The sequence below is a fragment of the Anguilla rostrata genome, chromosome 12 (assembly GCF_018555375.3).
Source record: "Anguilla rostrata isolate EN2019 chromosome 12, ASM1855537v3, whole genome shotgun sequence".
Lineage (NCBI taxonomy): Eukaryota > Metazoa > Chordata > Actinopteri > Anguilliformes > Anguillidae > Anguilla > Anguilla rostrata.
In genome coordinates this window covers 33,335,807-33,353,509 of record NC_057944.1, presented here as the reverse complement: position 1 = coordinate 33,353,509, position 17,703 = coordinate 33,335,807, and the positions used below count along the sequence as shown (strand labels likewise).

General features: G+C 44.3%; 1 protein-coding gene across 8 annotated transcripts; it reads left to right on the top strand.

The window, feature by feature from the left end:
• Positions 1-199: 199 nt before the first annotated feature.
• On the top strand, positions 200-14,400 carry LOC135235965 (spartin-like). 8 transcript variants are annotated; one of them, XM_064302071.1, is made up of 10 exons: positions 200-389; positions 1,822-2,633; positions 5,985-6,182; positions 6,644-6,685; positions 9,337-9,472; positions 9,933-10,127; positions 11,794-11,952; positions 12,026-12,092; positions 12,489-12,568; positions 13,558-13,749. In XM_064302071.1, the coding sequence occupies exons 2-10, from the start codon at positions 1,824-1,826 to the stop codon at positions 13,596-13,598; spliced, it is 1,728 nt and encodes a 575-aa protein (XP_064158141.1). In that variant the 5' UTR covers positions 200-389; positions 1,822-1,823; the 3' UTR covers positions 13,599-13,749. The 8 variants fall into 8 exon arrangements, with proteins under 8 accessions (XP_064158141.1, XP_064158135.1, XP_064158134.1 ...); XM_064302065.1 differs by having other exon boundaries at positions 201-389; positions 12,035-12,092; positions 12,489-12,579; positions 13,558-14,400; XM_064302064.1 differs by having other exon boundaries at positions 201-389; positions 12,489-12,579; positions 13,558-14,400.
• Positions 14,401-17,703: the final 3,303 nt, after the last annotated feature.

The window sequence follows — 17,703 nt, the reverse complement described above, 5'->3', positions numbered from 1 at the left end:
ATGTAAAATTTGTGAACGTACGAATGAATGAGTGAATGAATTAGTTAATTAAATGACATGTTTTGGCCTTCAATATGGACTTCATGACAATAAAAAGGAATAGTGGGACATCTAGTGTTAGCTTCGTGTTATTGTCGAATGTCCCTCTTTGCTTGCCATAGTAGAGAAGGTTGGTCCGGGAGTGGCTTGGTGACGTTTTCACTTACAAGCTGTATTATCAAGAAGCGCATGATTCAGTCAGTGTAGCGTAGTTAGCCTGCTAATCATATTAACTATGCCACTGTGAGTGTTTGGTCTAACGTCTATCTTTGGGTTCACTGTACAGACTTGAGTTGATTGTTTTAAGATTTGCTTGCTAACTAAATATTGTCAAGCGTGAATTCTACGGGGTATGTAAATTCAATTTACTGTAACATTGGCTAGTGAATGTAAACTAAGTTGCTGTTTGTTGTGTAGTAAGCAAGCCATACGCTTGTTTCGGTTCTCATCAGGTAATGCTAGTTAGTTCACCAATTGCGTATTGATAATGCCCTGTTAGTAGCTATATGAATGGGAAAGATAACCAAGTGCACTATACATGTACTTAGGTTAGCAAGTTAACTTTCGCTTTCTTAACGAGCTAATGTGAAAGCTAGTTAGCTACTTAGCCTTACTGAATGTGTTGTCGTCGTCGGCTTCTACTGAGTGTTATGCATTAATTAACATTTTACCTAGCTTCATTACAGACGAGCTTGCTAGCTAGCTGATTGTTTCAGACATGTTCAGGTAATAATATTCCAGACCTGCCAACCTGCACGCATTTTGTGTACCAACCATGCAATTCTTGGTCAAAATACGCAGTACGAAATGCCAGCTGAAACTACGCAAAAAATTTTTTTTATTGTAATTGAATTACGGAAAACAATACCGTACATGTATTCGATATTTAAACTACATTCCTAGATAATTTTTCAATCCAATACTTTTTTTCCATTAGGCCTATATGATGTGTGCCTATATAAGCTGATTCAATTATTTATTAAATAAAAATGGAAATCATGAACAGAAACTTAGGTTTTATTCATTATTGACAGTGTTTTTACATTACAACGTAAGTTTCTGTAAATACTTAAAAATGAAAACATAGGCCTATGTTACAATATACAAAATAAATTATTTCCATTTGTATTAAATAATTGAATGCAATTCACTTATGGTTATCTGTTTGTATAAGCACACATATCATATAATGAAATATTAATCATGAAAAAAATTGTTTTAAGCAGGTGTACTCAAATGTTTGACTTGCAAGTATATCATAATATAGCCCAGTGCAGTGCAAGTGATATTTTAGAATCAGGTCAAATTATACAATTTTGCCTGATCACTTCAACAGTCAAAGCTAGAATTGTGAAGAAAGGCTTGTGTGTGCGTGCAAAGCGAAGTGGTGCGAAAGCATGTGAACTAAGTGTTACACTGACTATTGTGGTACTCAAAATATTTTCCTAAGGTTGGCAGGTCTGATATTCTCACCAAAAAGCTGGAAATAATCAGCTTATGTTGGGTATTGTGCTTGACATCTGTGTTTGGCTGCACATGTATTAAACAAATGAACTGTTTCAGTATTTCCTGTCTTGCCAGTGTTGCTTATTTTTCTGTATGAACTCTGTAGTAAGTTGGCTGACTTTAGCTACTCCTTGAGAAAAGAAACGCAAGAGAGTATCTAGCCTGTTTAAAATTCACATGTCCACGGTGGAAAAAATGTGAATTCTACAAATTTATGCATACTACATTGCAGAATTATTCTTGTATATTTGACACTCTTTATTATACTTTTTACAGGCATGGAGAAAGCCAAACAGGAGGCGTTTGATAAAGCCAGGCTACAGGTCATAAAGGATGGCTATGAGAAGGCCTTTGAGTGCATAAACACGGGTCTGACTGAGGACGAGGTGGGCCATAAGCAGCAGGCACTACAGCTGTACAGAGAGGGGCGGCAGCACCTCCTCAGGGCCATCACCGTGCCTGCCCAGGGGGAGGAGTGCGTGGGCGAGGCCTGGGACTCCGCCCGCCAGATGCAGCAGAAGATGCAGGAGACCCTGAACAACATCACCACCCGCCTGGCCGCGATGGAGACGTCCGCTGAGCCCGAAACGACGACAGCCAACGCGACGCCAGGGGCGGGCGCTGCTGGGGCCGCCCACCAGTCCCTCTACCCCAAACTCCCCCCCAGTGAGAAACCAGAGAGGCCAGCTCCGCCCAACGTCCTCTTGCCCAACGGCCAGCCAGTCGGAGCCGGGGGCAGAGTGTTTCCAGGAAACCAGGCGCCTCTGCCCATCCCCGGCGACTTTCCCCCGGCCTACTCGGCCCAAGCGGCTGAGGGCCATGTCAGCATCTCGTACGGCACAGACTCCGGGGAGATGTCGCTGGTGGGGGACGAGTTCTATGCCCAGAGGTCGGGCTCCAGCAGCTCCCTGCAGGATTTGGGGGAGGACGGAGAGGTGCTGCTCCTCCTCCCTCAGGGGGTGCAGATATTCTTTGTTACGCCCGACGGGCAAGTCAGCGCCCCCTCTTACCCCGGGTACCTGCGTGTCGTCAAATTCACCAGCGAGAGCCCGGCCAGCGCCCCCAACAGGCCACCGGCATTCCTGCAGGTAAGCGATAGAATGTGGAAGTGAGCTATGAAGAAGTTGTGCCTCTGGCACGCAGCTTTATTTCAAGACGTTTGTCTTCCTGGAAGAAGAGTTCCATAGCTTACACCGCTTGCTTGTTTTACGTAATCTGTTATCTGTGATTTTCTCATCTCTGCTAGATCTTTGTCTCCTGCCTCATGCAAGATCTTTTTCCTGTCAGTGGCATTAAGATTTCTGTACATGATGTCATCCAGGGGAAAGTCCCAGTGTTAGGAGTGTCATGTGCTTTATATACTGTCAGGTGACTGAGTCATGGCCTGATCTCCAGAGCAGGCATTCTCTACTCCTGCCTGGTCTTTGGGTTACGTAATGGCTGCCTGGATGAACAGTTCTGACACAAGCATCACCTTTTGAACAGGAGTGAAAGGTGGCTCAAATACACTCAACGCTGTCGTTTTAAGAGTCAGTGTGACTTGTCTGTAGCAGCCAATTAGCCATCACTTGTGTGATCCCAGAGTTAGATTTACACGGATGACAAAGAGACTTCTGTCACCTGTCCTGGGTTAATGAGCCTACTGTATAAGATCTTTTGTGTTAAACTCTTTATGTGTTGGTTGTTGACACTATACACCATTTGGAGATGATAAACTTATTCATTTTTCATGTTTTGGGAAATTGTGGATTTAGACATGCTCTAATGCTGGAATGAAAGTCAATGTCAGAAATCCATGTTGCCTAGTTTCACATAGAAGGGATGCATATTTTGGCATGCAGTTGGTGAGTCTACCAAGTCATGTCTTAAAAGGAATGTTTATTCATCAGAAGAGACTAAAATTAGGCTAACAAAATATATTGCAGTGATCATCACCCTGTGAACATTGTGTAAGTAGAGACTTGTCGCTTATTATTTGGGTATATTTAGACCTATGATGATCCAACTGAGGGCGTTGCTTTTTAATCTCCACTGATGAATTTCCCCTTGTAAACCTTTTCAGCGTACAAGTAACATCCGCTTTTTATCTGTGACAAGGTGACGGACTGTAATTGCGTTACCCCTCTGACAGGGGGAGAGTGGGGCATTCTGGGAAATGCAAACTGAGTGCTGTCTCTCTCCTGTGAGGTGAATTTAATTACGAAGTGACTGTCTGCAGTGTTTAGCAAAACGTAGCAAGGGGCCCACTGGTTGGAAAATAATTTTTAGTATTTGTGCCAGGATTGCATTTAAAATATTCAAATTTACCCCGTATATTCAGAGAAAAACTGAATTTTTGTTTATCCCTGAAGCAATCCAATTAGTTAGCAGTGGCATTCCTCATGTTACTGGCTCTGAGTTTCACTGTTGACATTCCTAAGAGAAATGGCATAAATCAACAGTTTAGCATTCCAGTGCCGCTGGGAACTGTATGTGAATTTTATTCAGCATTTGTATTCAAAATGACGTTGTAAATTGTGAATACATTCATGCCTTCTCTCCCCATTCAAAGTGAAATTGTAAAGTAATTTTTTATTATAATCTTTAAGAACTCTTGGTTACCGGGGCATTCTTCACTCATTATTGTTTCAGATCTACGCACCATAGGAAAGGGGTTAAGGCTCATTATTTCTTGGTACCAAAGGCGCCACAAGAGAGAATTTTGATGTTCTTTAACTTTGGCCGGGGTGATCCAATCTCTGGGGCTGCCGGGAATGGGCTAGTTATTTCACAAGTTCCCTGGCCGTTTCCCTGACACCAATTAAACCAACTTCCTGTCTTCACGCCAGTGGTGCGCTTAGTGTAAAATATTTTCGGTGGGTTTAGCGTCAGGTTGCACAAGGGTGATAATTAGGTGAAAGAGCCAAGCAGCTGCCCATCTTCAGAACTGAAACCAGAGACTGTAAAAAAAATACGATGCTGAAACGCATCACGCGGTTACACCGTGCAAAGGTCACCCCTATGAGGCCTATTTCACAACATGGCGACCTATTTCATGGCGACCAAAACTGGATGTAGGGATACTTTGTTTCCGGTTACCGTTGCTACGGACGCAAGTCCATTTTTCACAGCGAAAAATTGAGCCTAAACAGCGACGTGTTCTCATTTTTTACAGTCTCTGGGTCTCACAGTCCCTAATAGCTCTGCCAAAGTTCACTATGTCCGATGTTATCCTTATTGTCGAAGCATTGCCAGTGAACGTTAAGCGGCCTAAACTAGACAAGGGCTATAAATTCTTTTTTGAGAAGTTTATATTCGGTTATGAAGGTAAGTATAACGTTAGCTCTGGTTCGCCAGAAAGCTAAATAGCTAGCTTGCTAACCACAGCAAGTTAGCCGATAAAAGAGATATTTCACTTCGACATAACACATTATTTTCTGGAGGCGACTCCATTTTGTTTTCGTATCGTGAAGCACCATCTGCTAACATCCGTTAACAGCGTCTCTGTTCCTCTTGGTTGTCCCGAAAATGAATGATTAGGGAGCCTGACAACTGTGAGGAAAAGCGATTCTGTTAACGTTGACGGTCAGCAGGGGAGGCGTTATGTCAGTACAATGTGTTAGGTTTCACACAATTACTTATCTTATACCGAAGTGAAATATCTCTGAACTAAGTTTTGTACTACCGTTACTATTTTGTGACATCTTGTTTGTGCTGTACTTGTTCTAATAAAGATTTATATTGCTTGTCAAATCGCCTGTGTAATGCCGGTGTTCAGTTCACTACCGAGCTGTTTGTTTTGATCGCTGATAAAAACTACCCACACATTTTTAAATCAGCTGATATATCTTAAGTAGGCTTGTCGCGATGTCCGTCAATACATTTTGTAATTACAATTAACAACTAAAATAAACGTGCATCTGCAGTGAACGGACTCTTCTATATTTAGAGAGAAACTCATAGGTTTAATAATCACAGTAATGAATCTGCTAGCTGAATTGGTTTTCTGAAAATATTTTTTGCACTGTAAACCATGGATTGGCATTCAGGCAGTGGTCACATTTACGTGCACATGTTAATTTTAATTTCACTGGTTTTATACAGTGTTTAGGCCTACACTAAACTTTCTTTGAATTCATGGTTGTGCTTCACTGGGAAAAGGGTATGATGTGCCAGTGTATTTCATAATTTCATTATCTATATATATATATATATATATATATATATATATATATATATATATATATATGTAGGCCTATGTACCAGGTCTTTTCTTGTTCCACAGGGACCACACCAGTTTTACCTCTTGACTTATAGCGTATTTGTTGGTCTTTCCATATGAGTTCTTGCAGTAGCAGATCATGTATTTTCTGACGTAGGCCCAGTTTTGTGATCCAGCAGGGGTCTCCATTCAGGACCTGCTCTAATGGTCGTGTTCTTGTTCCGGTCTTGTTTTTCAGGTATGCGACTGGCTGTACCCCCTGATGTTCACAGACTCGCCAGTGTTGCTGTGCAACACCGGAGTGTTCATGTTCCCTGACCTGATGGCCCCCACGCAGGGGTCCTATGTGGGGGTGGTGCTGTCCTCTGAACTGCCTGCTTCAGATCGGGAGCTGTTTAAGGACGTCCTCTCGCAGCTCACCGATCTCAGAGTGCAGGTGAGGTCATCCACTCCATGACACCATGACATGGCTTCCATCACTGGCGTCTGGCTAGTGCATGTGCATAACAAATCAATCAAGCATTTCTCCCTTGACTTTAAAGTAAAAATGCAAATAAAAGCAGGGTTGAGGGTCAGTTCCACTGCAGTTCAGTTGGGGTACTGTGACTGAAATTCAATGGGCTGATTGAAAAATTGTCATAGAGCATCATGGGTAATTCTTCAGCTCCTTAACTGAAAAGTGGAATTGAAGTGGAACTGGCCGAGACCTTGATAAAAAGTTGTTATTATAAGCCATGAATGGAAAAAATGCAGAGCTTTGATTGGTTAGAGCTTTGTATTCTTCTGACATCAATCTGCCTTGAAACCAAGGTGATTTAATTGGAATGACTTCTTGAGCCTGCTTGGAAATGCTTTCATCTGTCCGTTTAACCATCTTCTTTATACATGTCTTTCCAGATTTCAGGGGTATTTGAGTCTTTAAAAGATGTGTTTACAAAGGTACTAAAGCATTGTAACACCACTGAATGTCAAGCATTTTGTTGTCCAGTTGATCATAGACTCTGACTTGAGTCTTTGTTAGTCCCTCTAATTGGTTTCCATAGTAGTATTACTGCTCATGTTACTTGAATGATACCAAGAAGAGTTTCGCTAGAGGAACAAAGTCAGAAGGACTTACAGGCCTGATCCCCGAAGGCTTTGTACAGTATGTCCAATCAGACATTTCCCTGGGTTTTTATTTTTCTTATTTAAGAGCGTTAAATGCCTAGAGGGCACAAAGGACACGAGTACTTGTGGATAGAACTTGGCTGGACTCGAGCTGCTTGTGATTGAATTACCTGCTTCTCCTGCATTAATGTGCTGTTAAGTTTAACGGTCTCAGTTCCCTCATTAACGTTGTAGGGATCAGATCAGCATGCCGGTGTAACAGGGCCCGATTAAAAATCATCTCCGTTCATGTGCGCTGCGTTTGCCGATAACGGCCGTTATTTTTCCGTCGCTGGTTCCGTGATGGGGCGGCATTATTTGTTGAGTCGGTGAAAGTGATACAAAACTAATTAAGAAGTGCTAGATGAGGTTTCGCACTGTCCTTACATCCCAAACTCTAAAGTGCTAAAAATGTGCCATTTTGCAAATTAGCGCGTTTATAAAGTTAATAAGATGTGACCTTGCGCTTCAATTCCTCCTTTTTTTCTGCTGCTGTGCATGTCAGTACTAGTGTCTGTTTCTTCTTTCATCGAGATTAACTCCACCACGCCACAAACAGGATGGTCGTTAGCACAGGGATCGTTTCTCACACCGAAGTGGAGCATTGTGAAGTAATTTTAATGACATAAAGCCACAACCAAACATCGTTTCATCTGTTTTTGTTTATGTTTTGACAGAGCCCATCCATAGTTTTCAACAGCAGTGTGAGTGCGTCCAGTATATCGCAGTACAGTTTATGCCCTGGGGCAAATTTACACCTCGTTCAACCGGAACATTTTCTTCCTGCACTTGCAGTTCAAACTCGCCCTTGCATTTCTAAAAGGTTCGGTGAGCAGAAGGAAGGCTTGTTTAGACGTCAAAAGCAGGGAAAGGGCCATTTTTTTGTGTTCTTTCATTTCAAAGCTACGTGAACACTCAGGTAATCTGGTTTTCATTCTCAATTTTAATGGAAAGAGCCAAAGTCTGTTTCCAAACTGATCCCATTGCGGTGGAAGAAAGAATTGTTTTTAATGGGCATTAGAAGCTGGACTGTGTACAAACAAGGCTTGAGAATTTCTGCCTCAGTGATATCAGCTTTTTAACAGGAAGTCCGGTTTAATCTCAGAGTCCCCGTAACCAAAGATCTGGTAATAAAAACATTTGGTTTTGTCCCCCAAGCTCTATAGCAAGAAAAAAGCAAAATCACTCTGACAGTTCCTTTACAGATTGGACGGGCTTGACAGTTCAAGTGGTGTGCAATGTTTCCACGCTTAGTGACGGCTTTGAGCCGGCGCAGGTAGACAGGTGTGCCTGCCTGCTTGCTTCTAAACTCGCTATGCTTCACGCCGAATGCCCACATCAGCGATCTGAGGAATTAGAGCGGGTGGGAGGGAGAGCTAATCGCTCATAAGACTCTTACTGCCCAAGAGAGGTTCCTTTGTTTCGCCTCAAGTGTCTCAGTGAGTAAAGGTTGAGCTGAGTGTAACTCTTAACTGTCCAAATGCAGCAGAATTTTAAGGTTCCGCTTCGGTACAAAGGTACATCTTGCACCAACGCCAGTGTTTCCCAAACACTGACGTTATTTTTTTTTTTTTTTTGCATTTATTGTAGACTCATGGTATTCTGAACATGAAGTTTGCGGTGGTGAGGTAATGTGGTATTCTGAATACAGGGAGTTGTTTTTTTTTTGTGTCTCAGAGGGCCGATAAGTTACCACAATCACAGACCTCATTCATCAGGAGAAAACCTGCCATTGAAGCAGCCGCCTCCCCACATTTTGTTCTGAACACCGTTTACTCTAGTTGTTCATTTCTGTTAGCAAAACGCTATATTTTTGTAAACTTTTTTTTCTTTTTTGAAATGCCGTACAGCCGACTGTCATTTCTCTGTGAAAGCCGACCCTCCCTCCGGCGTTGCCAAGTCCGCTTATTATACGCAACCTTGGGCTTCTGTTTTCTGAAAGTTTCAGTTAAATTTGAAGAGCCGCGCGTTGCAGTTTTCTGGGCTTGTTTGTCTTTGCGAGAACAAAAAGCGAGAACAAAAGTGCATCATTGTTTGGTGTCTCGGGAAAACTGTGACTGTCTGAGCCGCCTCTTTACCCCGCCTGACTGGAGGCAAAGACTGAGCCAGAAATGTAGTGACAGGGCGGAGTTTGCACGCACATTACATACTTGGTATTTTCACTCTTGGATTGAAAATACCACAATATAGTATGATGTAATTAAGCTTTTTAGATAAATCATAATAATATAGACTGATACGCATTTTAAAAAATCAGGTCGTCAGTTTAATAGGCTCACACGCAGGATCAGTATTCTAACCTGAGACCTGTATTGCCGTGGCTTAGACATTACACGCTTTGGGCATACGCTATCCCAGCATCCCCTGCTTCTGAGTTAGCTACGCGCTAACGTGCCGCTGGCCGGGTTCTCACTGTCGCTGTGAATGTGTTTGTGGTGTGAAAGGCTCCAGACGGAACCGGCGACTCCATTGATCTGAGCCAGAAGGTTCCCCTGGTTCCCCCCCAGGAGGAGTCCCTAGTCGAGGATGAGAAGCTCCTGCCAGAGTGGAGCGAGAAGGTGGCCCAGGGCATCCTCTCAGGTGAGTCCTCCAGCAGTGTGCGTGACGCATGACCGCGCACACCTGGGCTGGGCTCTGGGTCACACTGTTGTGAACCTCATGCACTGGGTTCTGGTGATTGTGATTTCAGAAAATGAGGCTTTGTGTAAGAATGTTTTTTAAAAAAATTATAACGGTGGCGAATGGTCCGGTGTGCCCGTACATGGTCCTGGAGATCTACGTTCCAGAATGTTTTCTAGCCATCTGATTCCACTAATGACCTCCTCATGTTAATTCCTTAAGATGGTCATTAGTGGAATAAGATGGTTAGAAAAACCATTGGAAGTAAAACATCATGGAGAGTAGATCCTTAGGACAGAGTGTGGGTCGCCCTGTTTTACCCATTACGTAAATGGGTTATTATTATTAATTTAGTATTTTTACGTTTATTTTGAGAAGCTGACAGAAAGGCTGTCCCTTCCTGATGGTTTTGTCCTATCAGGGGCTTCGTGGCTGAGCTGGGGATTGGCGAAAGGAGCGGAGTACACTGGCAAGGCCATCCACATGGGGGCGTCCAAACTACGGGAGCACATCACCCCTGAGGACACACCCACCATCGTCAGCCCCACCGTCACCAAAGGGCTGCACGTTGCCAGGCAGGCCACTGGGGGCGCTGTCAAAGTCAGCCAGCTCCTAGGTGAGGTTGCAGTGGATGCCGTGTGTCTGTAGCATGTCCAACAGCATTGCATGTGCTTTCAGTGAATTGCATGTGTCTGTGGCGTGTTTGACAGCGTTGCATATGCTTGCAGTGGATGGCATGTATCTGTGGCGTTTCTGACCGTGTTGCGTGTGCTTGCAGTGGATGGCATGTGTCTGTGGCGTTTCTGACCATGTTGCGTGTGCTTGCAGTGGATGGCGTGTGTCTGTAGCATGTTTGACAGTGTTGTGTGTGCTTGCAGTGGAAGGCGTGTGTCTGTAGCGTGTGTGACAGCGTTGCGTGTGCTTGCAGTGGATGGCATGTGTCTGTAGCATGTTTGACAGCGTTGCGTATGCTTGCAGTGGATGGCATGTGTCTGTAGCATGTTTGACAGCGTTGCGTGTGCTTTCAGTTGAAGGCGTGTGTCTGTAGCGTGTGTGACAGCGTTGCGTGTGCTTGCAGTGGAAGGTGTGTGTTTATAGCATGTTTGACAGCGTTGCGTGTGCTTGCAGTGGATGGCATGTGTCTGGCGTTTCTGACCGTGTTGCGTGTGCTTGCAGTGGAAGGCGTGTGTCTGTAGCATGTTTGACGGCGTTGTGTGTGCTTGCAGTGGAAGGCGTGTGTCTGTAGCATGTTTGACGGCGTTGCGTGTGCTTGCAGTGGAAGGCGTGTGTCTGTAGCATGTTTGACAGCGTTGCGTGTGCTTGCAGTGGGAGGCGTGTGTCTGTAGCATGTTTGACAGCGTTGCGTGTGCTTGCAGTGGAAGGCGTGTGTCTGTAGCATGTTTGACAACGTTGCGTGTGCTTGCAGTGGAAGGCGTGTGTCTGTAGCATGTTTGACAGAGTTGTGTGTGCTTGCAGTGGAAGGCGTGTGTCTGTAGCATGTTTGACAGCGTTGCGTGTGCTTGCAGTGGATGGCGTGTGTCTGTAGCATGTTTGACAGCGTTGCGTGTGCTTGCAGTGGATGGCGTGTGTCTGTAGCATGTTTGACAGCGTTGCGTGTGCTTGCAGTGGAAGGCGTGTGTCTGTAGCATGTTTGACAGCGTTGCGTGTGCTTGCAGTGGAAGGCGTGTGTGACAGCGTTGCGTGTGCTTGCAGTGGAAGGCGTGTGTCTGTAGCATGTTTGACAGCGTTGCGTGTGCTTGCAGTGGAAGGCGTGTGTCTGTAGCATGTTTGACAGCGTTGCGTGTGCTTGCAGTGGAAGGCGTGTGTGACAGCGTTGCGTGTGCTTGCAGTGGGAGGCGTGTGTCTGTAGCATGTTTGACAGCGTTGCGTGTGCTTGCAGTGGAAGGCGTGTGTCTGTAGCATGTTTGACAGCGTTGCGTGTGCTTGCAGTGGAAGGCGTGTGTCTGTAGCATGTTTGACAGCGTTGCGTGTGCTTGCAGTGGAAGGCGTGTGTCTGTAGCATGTTTGACAGCGTTGCGTGTGCTTGCAGTGGAAGGCGTGTTGGCATGTGCGCTAAAGGCGTTTGGACAGCGTGCGTGTGCTTGCAGTAGGAAGGCGGTGTGACAGCGTTGCGTGTGCTTGCAGTGGAAGCGTGTTTTGACAGCGTTGCGTGTGCTTGCAGTGGAAGGAGTGTGTCTGTAGCGTGTTTGACAGCGTTGCGTGTGCTTGCAGTGGAAGGCGTGTGTCTGTAGCATGTTTGACAGCGTTGCGTGTGCTTGCAGTGGAAGGCGTGTGCACCGTGGCAGGACGTGTCGGCAAGCAGCTGGCGCCTCGGGTAAAGAAACACGGGGGCAAACTGATACCAGAGTCCCTGAAAAAGGACAAGGACGGGCGCTCCAACGTAGACGGGGCCATGGTGGTCGCAGCCAGCGGCATGCAAGGTAGGCGTGCCCCCCCCCATCAGTAATCCCCCCGGTTGATAGTAATCCGGCCAGATTAACCCACTTTCTGCAGGGATTACAGGTGCTCGGCGTGCGATTCTACAGCAACAACGTGGCTCAGCTTGTTGTCCCTTAGCCGTGTGAGTATTTACCCCACGTGTATGTTTTATTATTCGTTTTGTTGTTAATAATAATAATAATAATAATAATAATAATAATTTGATGTTTATTTATATCGCCCCTTTCATACAAGTTATTTTTGACCCCCCAAGTGCTTCACAAAAATCAAAACGGACATTGTAGAATTCACGTGATACAGTAAAACGAAATAACATCGTAATAATACTGGAAGGATCCGGAAACATTAGGAAGATCAAACAAATGAAAACAAGATTATGGATGAGAGTGTAAGCAATGAATGCCGCCCAGATAAGTGTTGATTTTTAGACCGGCTACTAGCTGATGATTGCGCGGGCTGTTCCAGAGTCTCGCAGCGTAACGGCAGCCGTCGTGCCCTCGTTTTGTTCCCGGAACAGGATTCGCGACCATGTGGATGAGCCTGGAGGCGGCGGCCAAGAACATCGCCAAGAGCATGGCCACGGAGACGGTCACCACTGTGAGGCACAAGTAGGCCCCTTCCTCTTTCTGTGGCCCGCAGTGCTGACAGAGGCTGCACTGTCTGTTTCCCCCCCCCCCCCCCCCCACGTTCGCGCTGTCTCTCCGCTCCGTGTCTGTCGCCACTCATCAAAGCCGCCACAGTTGTTGCCGGGCGGCGTTTGCTCTGTTCCTTTCATCATTGGAGTGTTTTGGTTTTTTTTGGGGGGGGGGGGGGGTAGAGAGAAGGGAAGGGAATGAGCACTTACGTTGTCTTTTTCCCCTTATTTTTCAGATTTAGGGGTCTACAAAAAACTCCTGGTCCCCCCTAATGCCCGTTAGCAATAAGATAAATCATCCTTGACTAAACTGTGGCTGGATGTCCTCAGCGTGTTTGCATGATGCTAACCGCAGAGAAACACCTTCACTGTGCTGTCAGCGTGTGCAGATTGAGTCTCGCTTACATTGCGCGAGTAACTGCCCTGCAAATAACAGGCCATTAATCACTTCCACTGCTGTGTGGCTACGGCACTCCGCAGCCGCTCCGTTTGAAAAGATCGGCGTCTCGGGGTAGTCCTTCTAAATTCCGTTCTGAGAATCATTGAGGGTGCCCGTCGTAAAGCATCTGTCCTTTTTTTGTGGTCTGAAAAATGTCAGAGATCGGGGCCAGTCTACACCAGTATTTTAGTGTCAGTGCATGGAGTGATTTCAGTGGTAATCTCAGTGATTCTTCGGTGGATAAACCTACATTTACTGTACTAGCTTAATGCTCATTTTAAACACTAACAAATAGCTTAAGGGTTTAACAATCCTGGTCCATTAAAGAAGCTAAAAAGCACACACAGACGGTGTATGGTAGTCAACTGTGTTTTAAAAATAATTATTTAATGCAGTCCTGTTTAGATAGCTGGAATTATTGCTCCCCCACTCCCTCTCACCCTCTCAACCCTAATCTCCCTGCTCCCCCCCGCCCCTCTCACCACGGTCTCCGTTGATTTTGTGATTGTGAAGGTACGGCACGGAGGCCGGCCAAGCCACAGACAGCGCCGTGAACTCCGCCATCAACGTAGGCGTGACCGCCTTCAACATCGACAACCTGGGCATGAAGGCTGTGGTGAAGAAGACGGGCAAGGAGACGGCCCAGGCCATCCTGGAGGACTACAGGATCCAGGACCAGCCCAAGGACGAGAAGCAAGAAAAGAAGCCAGGAAGAAAGCCCAAATAGCCCGGCGTGTTCGGACCTAGAGTTTAACTCCTCTATACTTCTCCTTAGAGCCTTAATACATTTGTCTGTGTAAAGGAACTATCTATATTTAAATGCTTTATGTTTTAGTATTAATACTGTGTGCACTGTCTGGCAGTCATATATATGTGTGTGTGTGTGTGTGTGTGTGTGTGTGTGTGTGTGTGTGTAAATTGGAGTTGGTGGTGCTTCGGGGGGCAGCAGGTGATTTCACCATCCAAGCTCCTTTTAACTAAATTGTTAAGATTATCTGTATTGTTTTCAGTTGTTCATCCAGTTTACGAAGGTGCGCAGAAGTGACTCAGGTACAGAGGCTTAAAAAATGGCTGCTTCTCTATTTAAAAAAATGGTTCCAGAAGCTTTTCTCAGACAGGGCCTTCTCTGTAACCAAATTCTTTTTAGCCCTTGTCATGACCTCAGTAAACCTCTTTATACTACAAGCTAAAATGTTTGTGGTGTCACATTCTATTTGTGGTAAATGGCAAACTGAACTATAATGTTAATGACCCATTAAAAACTAAAATATGAACAAATTCTTAAACTGTGAAGATGTATTACTTAACATATTGACTATACAAATTAATAAACCATGGCATTGGTTTAATTAGAAATGTCTGGCTATGTTTATTAATCTATGAGATGTTAAAATGCAGTATGATTGATGCAGTATGTTTTTGCAAACAGTTTGCACAGTTTATTTCAGCCTTTGTAGAAACTGTAGGGATTATTACAGAATACTTCACTGTCGAGCTGGAAAAGTTGATCCTGTTATATCCCTGCAGTGATTCACAACCTCTTCAACACTTCTGCTTTGTCAGTCACAGATTTACCAGGCCTTTGTAGCTCTGTCCTTCCACCTAGTGGCTGTATTTATCTGAGATACTTGAATGAATGTCTACAAAAAGAGTGACCGGACAGTTCCACTTTTAAGACCCTATTCTCGTATGTATAGACTTATTCAGAGAAAATGTTGGAAGTCTTGTGCGTTTTTCAAATCCTTCTGAAAGTCTCTTGCACGGAGAAAGCAGGCATGGTGTTTTTTATCTTGTGGAGGAGATTTTACTCTTATGCAAAGAAAATCTTGTGCAAATCATAGGCGCAGTGTTTTTGATCCCAGATTAGTATGCTGATCATGAATTTCCCTCAAAGTGTTAAAGGTTCTGACCAGCTACTGGCTCGCTAGTTAGCCGCATAAGTGTCTGAAGTGTCATAGTGGTGCAAATATTTGTCATTTGAGTCTGTGCAGGTTAACACCACCTGTCGTGTGTATGAATACAGGCATTACACAAGCAAACAGCGAAGTGATGAAATCACCACTGGCAGAAGATGCCAGGAAAAAATATGGAAACCCTTGTTTCAGAAAAGGGCTTCCACAGTGGCAGACCTCATTTACCGGGATGAGAAGGTAACGAGCAAGAGCCCTCATCAACAATCAAAGACTGAAACACTATGAGCAAGTGAGCAATGCACAGCTTATGTTGGGACGCTGTGCACGTGAAAGTTGGCCATGCATGCAGGCAGGCAGGCTCCTTGAGGCAGATGGGGGCGCTACAGGTCCTACAGTTCAATGCCCACACAGGAAGTGCGCACCCACGCCACACTTCCCTTTAGCGGCTAATAGAGCTTGCATATATCTAGCCATTGGCAGCTTGTACAGGTTGTACAGGTTAGTGCAGCATCACATAATACAACAGTAAATACCAAATTCATAAGGACAAGGACTTCTGTCACTCAGTACCTGGCATTCTGAGACATCAGCTGCCAGAAGTGCTGTGTTCACATCCTGGTTATTCCTGGACGGCCATGGCAAGATTCGGTGTGGCTCAGGGAAAGATTGCACGGGTACAGGTGCTGGTGAAACCTAAAAAATTGTCAGGTAACGGGTAGGTAGGACCCAAACGCAGAGCGGGGGGGAAAAACTTGAGACATCAAAAGGAAAATTCAAACAAAGAGTTCAGTAACAAAACCAGGAACTAAAAATGAGGCCACGCAGGGCAAGTCTGAAAAAAATACAAAAACTTCAGGACAAAAAGCCGAACTTCAAAAAACCGAAGACATGCAGAGCCAAACTCGGGCAGGGGAAGAACAGCAAGCAGAAACACACACATAGTCGGGCAGAAACTCGCGGGCGGAAACACATGCAAAAACACACACGAAAACACAAGGAACCAGCACCCGAGTCAGGGAAGCAAAGAACTTAAATAGACACAAAGCTAACAAGACACGGGAGGGCACAATGCACAATCAGACCACAGGGAGGGAAGGGAAAATGAGACATAACCAAAAAACAAAAATAGAATAATTGAAAACAATAATACAATTAAACAGGGAAAAGGAACAGAACTACAAACTGAAGTGCCGCCATCTGGCGGCCCAAAGAAGGAAACGCAGACAAACAGAACCATGACAAAAAATAATTAAAAGTTTAAAAAAATAGTAAATTTTGGAATTTTTTCCCAAAATTTTACCTTATTTTCCCAGTTTCGTACTTACCTGTATCCAGCAGTTTTCTACTCAGTGGAAAATGAATTCTTATTTTCTGATCCAAGTTTGTCTTTTTACACAGCTCCTCAAGCTCAACTTGTTGTTGGCTAAAATGTGGTAAAGTAAAAATTTTCTGGATGAATCCAGATTAGGTATGTGGAGACTGTATGAGTGCATGACCAGTAGCTTTGAATAACAAACACCCATGGAGTCATAATCACACATAGGATAGCACATCTGTGTGCCTCACAGATGGTAGTAATAATTCAGCAATAAAGGCGTAATAAAGGGTAATAAAGTTGTGATAATTGCGTTATAACCATTGCCCAAATTTATGTTTGGGCTGACTTTGTTCAGGGCTCCTATTTCTGTTTGCTTATTAATGATTACCAAGTAATTACAACATGTTTGTTTTGTGTTCAACTGGAACCAAAAAAAATATATATATATATATATATATATTTCAGGGGGAAAGCAGGTGTGAGGATAAGTTGGTGGAGTTTGCGCCCTGCCCCCCTACGCAGTGTGTGTTGGGGTTGTTGTGTGTTGCAGTGATTAAGGATAAGCAGCTGTTGTGGCCCCCAGTCTAGGACGAGCTCTTCCTGGGGGACCCTGGGGCCAGTGGGCCAGCCTGCAGCTGGCATACTAGCTCATGCACACCAGCACACATCTTCGCTTTGCATGGATGATTTGTCTCAAAAAACTGGTAAAAATAAAGTGCTGTCTGATTCTTCTTGGAATTTTTTGTTTTTGCTTTTCTCCTTTAACAAAAATAATTGGTACATTTATGAAGTAACAAAATTATGTTGAATGTCAAAGCTATGTAGAACTTACATTGCAACATCATTTTTTGTAAGGTTTTTTATTTTTATTTTTTTACATGCCAAGTAGGTCTACCTCATGGTCCTTGCTTGTAACTAACTCACGAACTCACTCACGGTTAGCAGGCTAAATATTCTCCACAAGGGGGAGCTATGAGCATGCATGGTGCTTCGTATCAATGACACTGTGTTCTGGTTATGAAATGACTCGTTGCTGAGGTTTAACCCTCCTGTTCTGTTCATTTTTTAGATACAGCAAAAATGTTCCCGGGTCAATCCCCATACAGGGGGGGTTTGCAAATACATGAAATGAACCATTTTCATTTAAAATGTTGATTACACTAATTAAGGCCAGTAGAAGAAGTTTCATACTGAAAAAATAATTTTAAGTATTTTTCCTAGATTTTCAAACTTTAAAAAGGGTCAATTTGACCCGCAACATAACAGGAGGGTTAAGTTAAAGGCAGAAATCTTTGTTGCCAATTTTTTGATGCTAAGATAGCTAACTAGCTAGCTTTGATGTCAGTACTTTTAACGGCATACCTGGGTTTTGCTAGTTTAATTTATGACTTAAAGACAGTAATTGGTGTGCGTTGGCATTTTTGTACG

Bases quoted from the DNA above. Each gene is read 5' to 3' on its own strand.
- LOC135235965 (XM_064302064.1), top strand. From the start codon at position 1,824: ATGGAGAAAGCCAAACAGGAGGCGTTTGATAAAGCCAGGCTACAGGTC. The intron at 2,634-5,984 runs GTAAGCGATAGA...CTTGTTTTTCAG, and splicing joins GGCCACCGGCATTCCTGCAG to GTATGCGACTGGCTGTACCC. The intron at 9,473-9,932 runs GTGAGTCCTCCA...TTGTCCTATCAG, and splicing joins GGCCCAGGGCATCCTCTCAG to GGGCTTCGTGGCTGAGCTGG.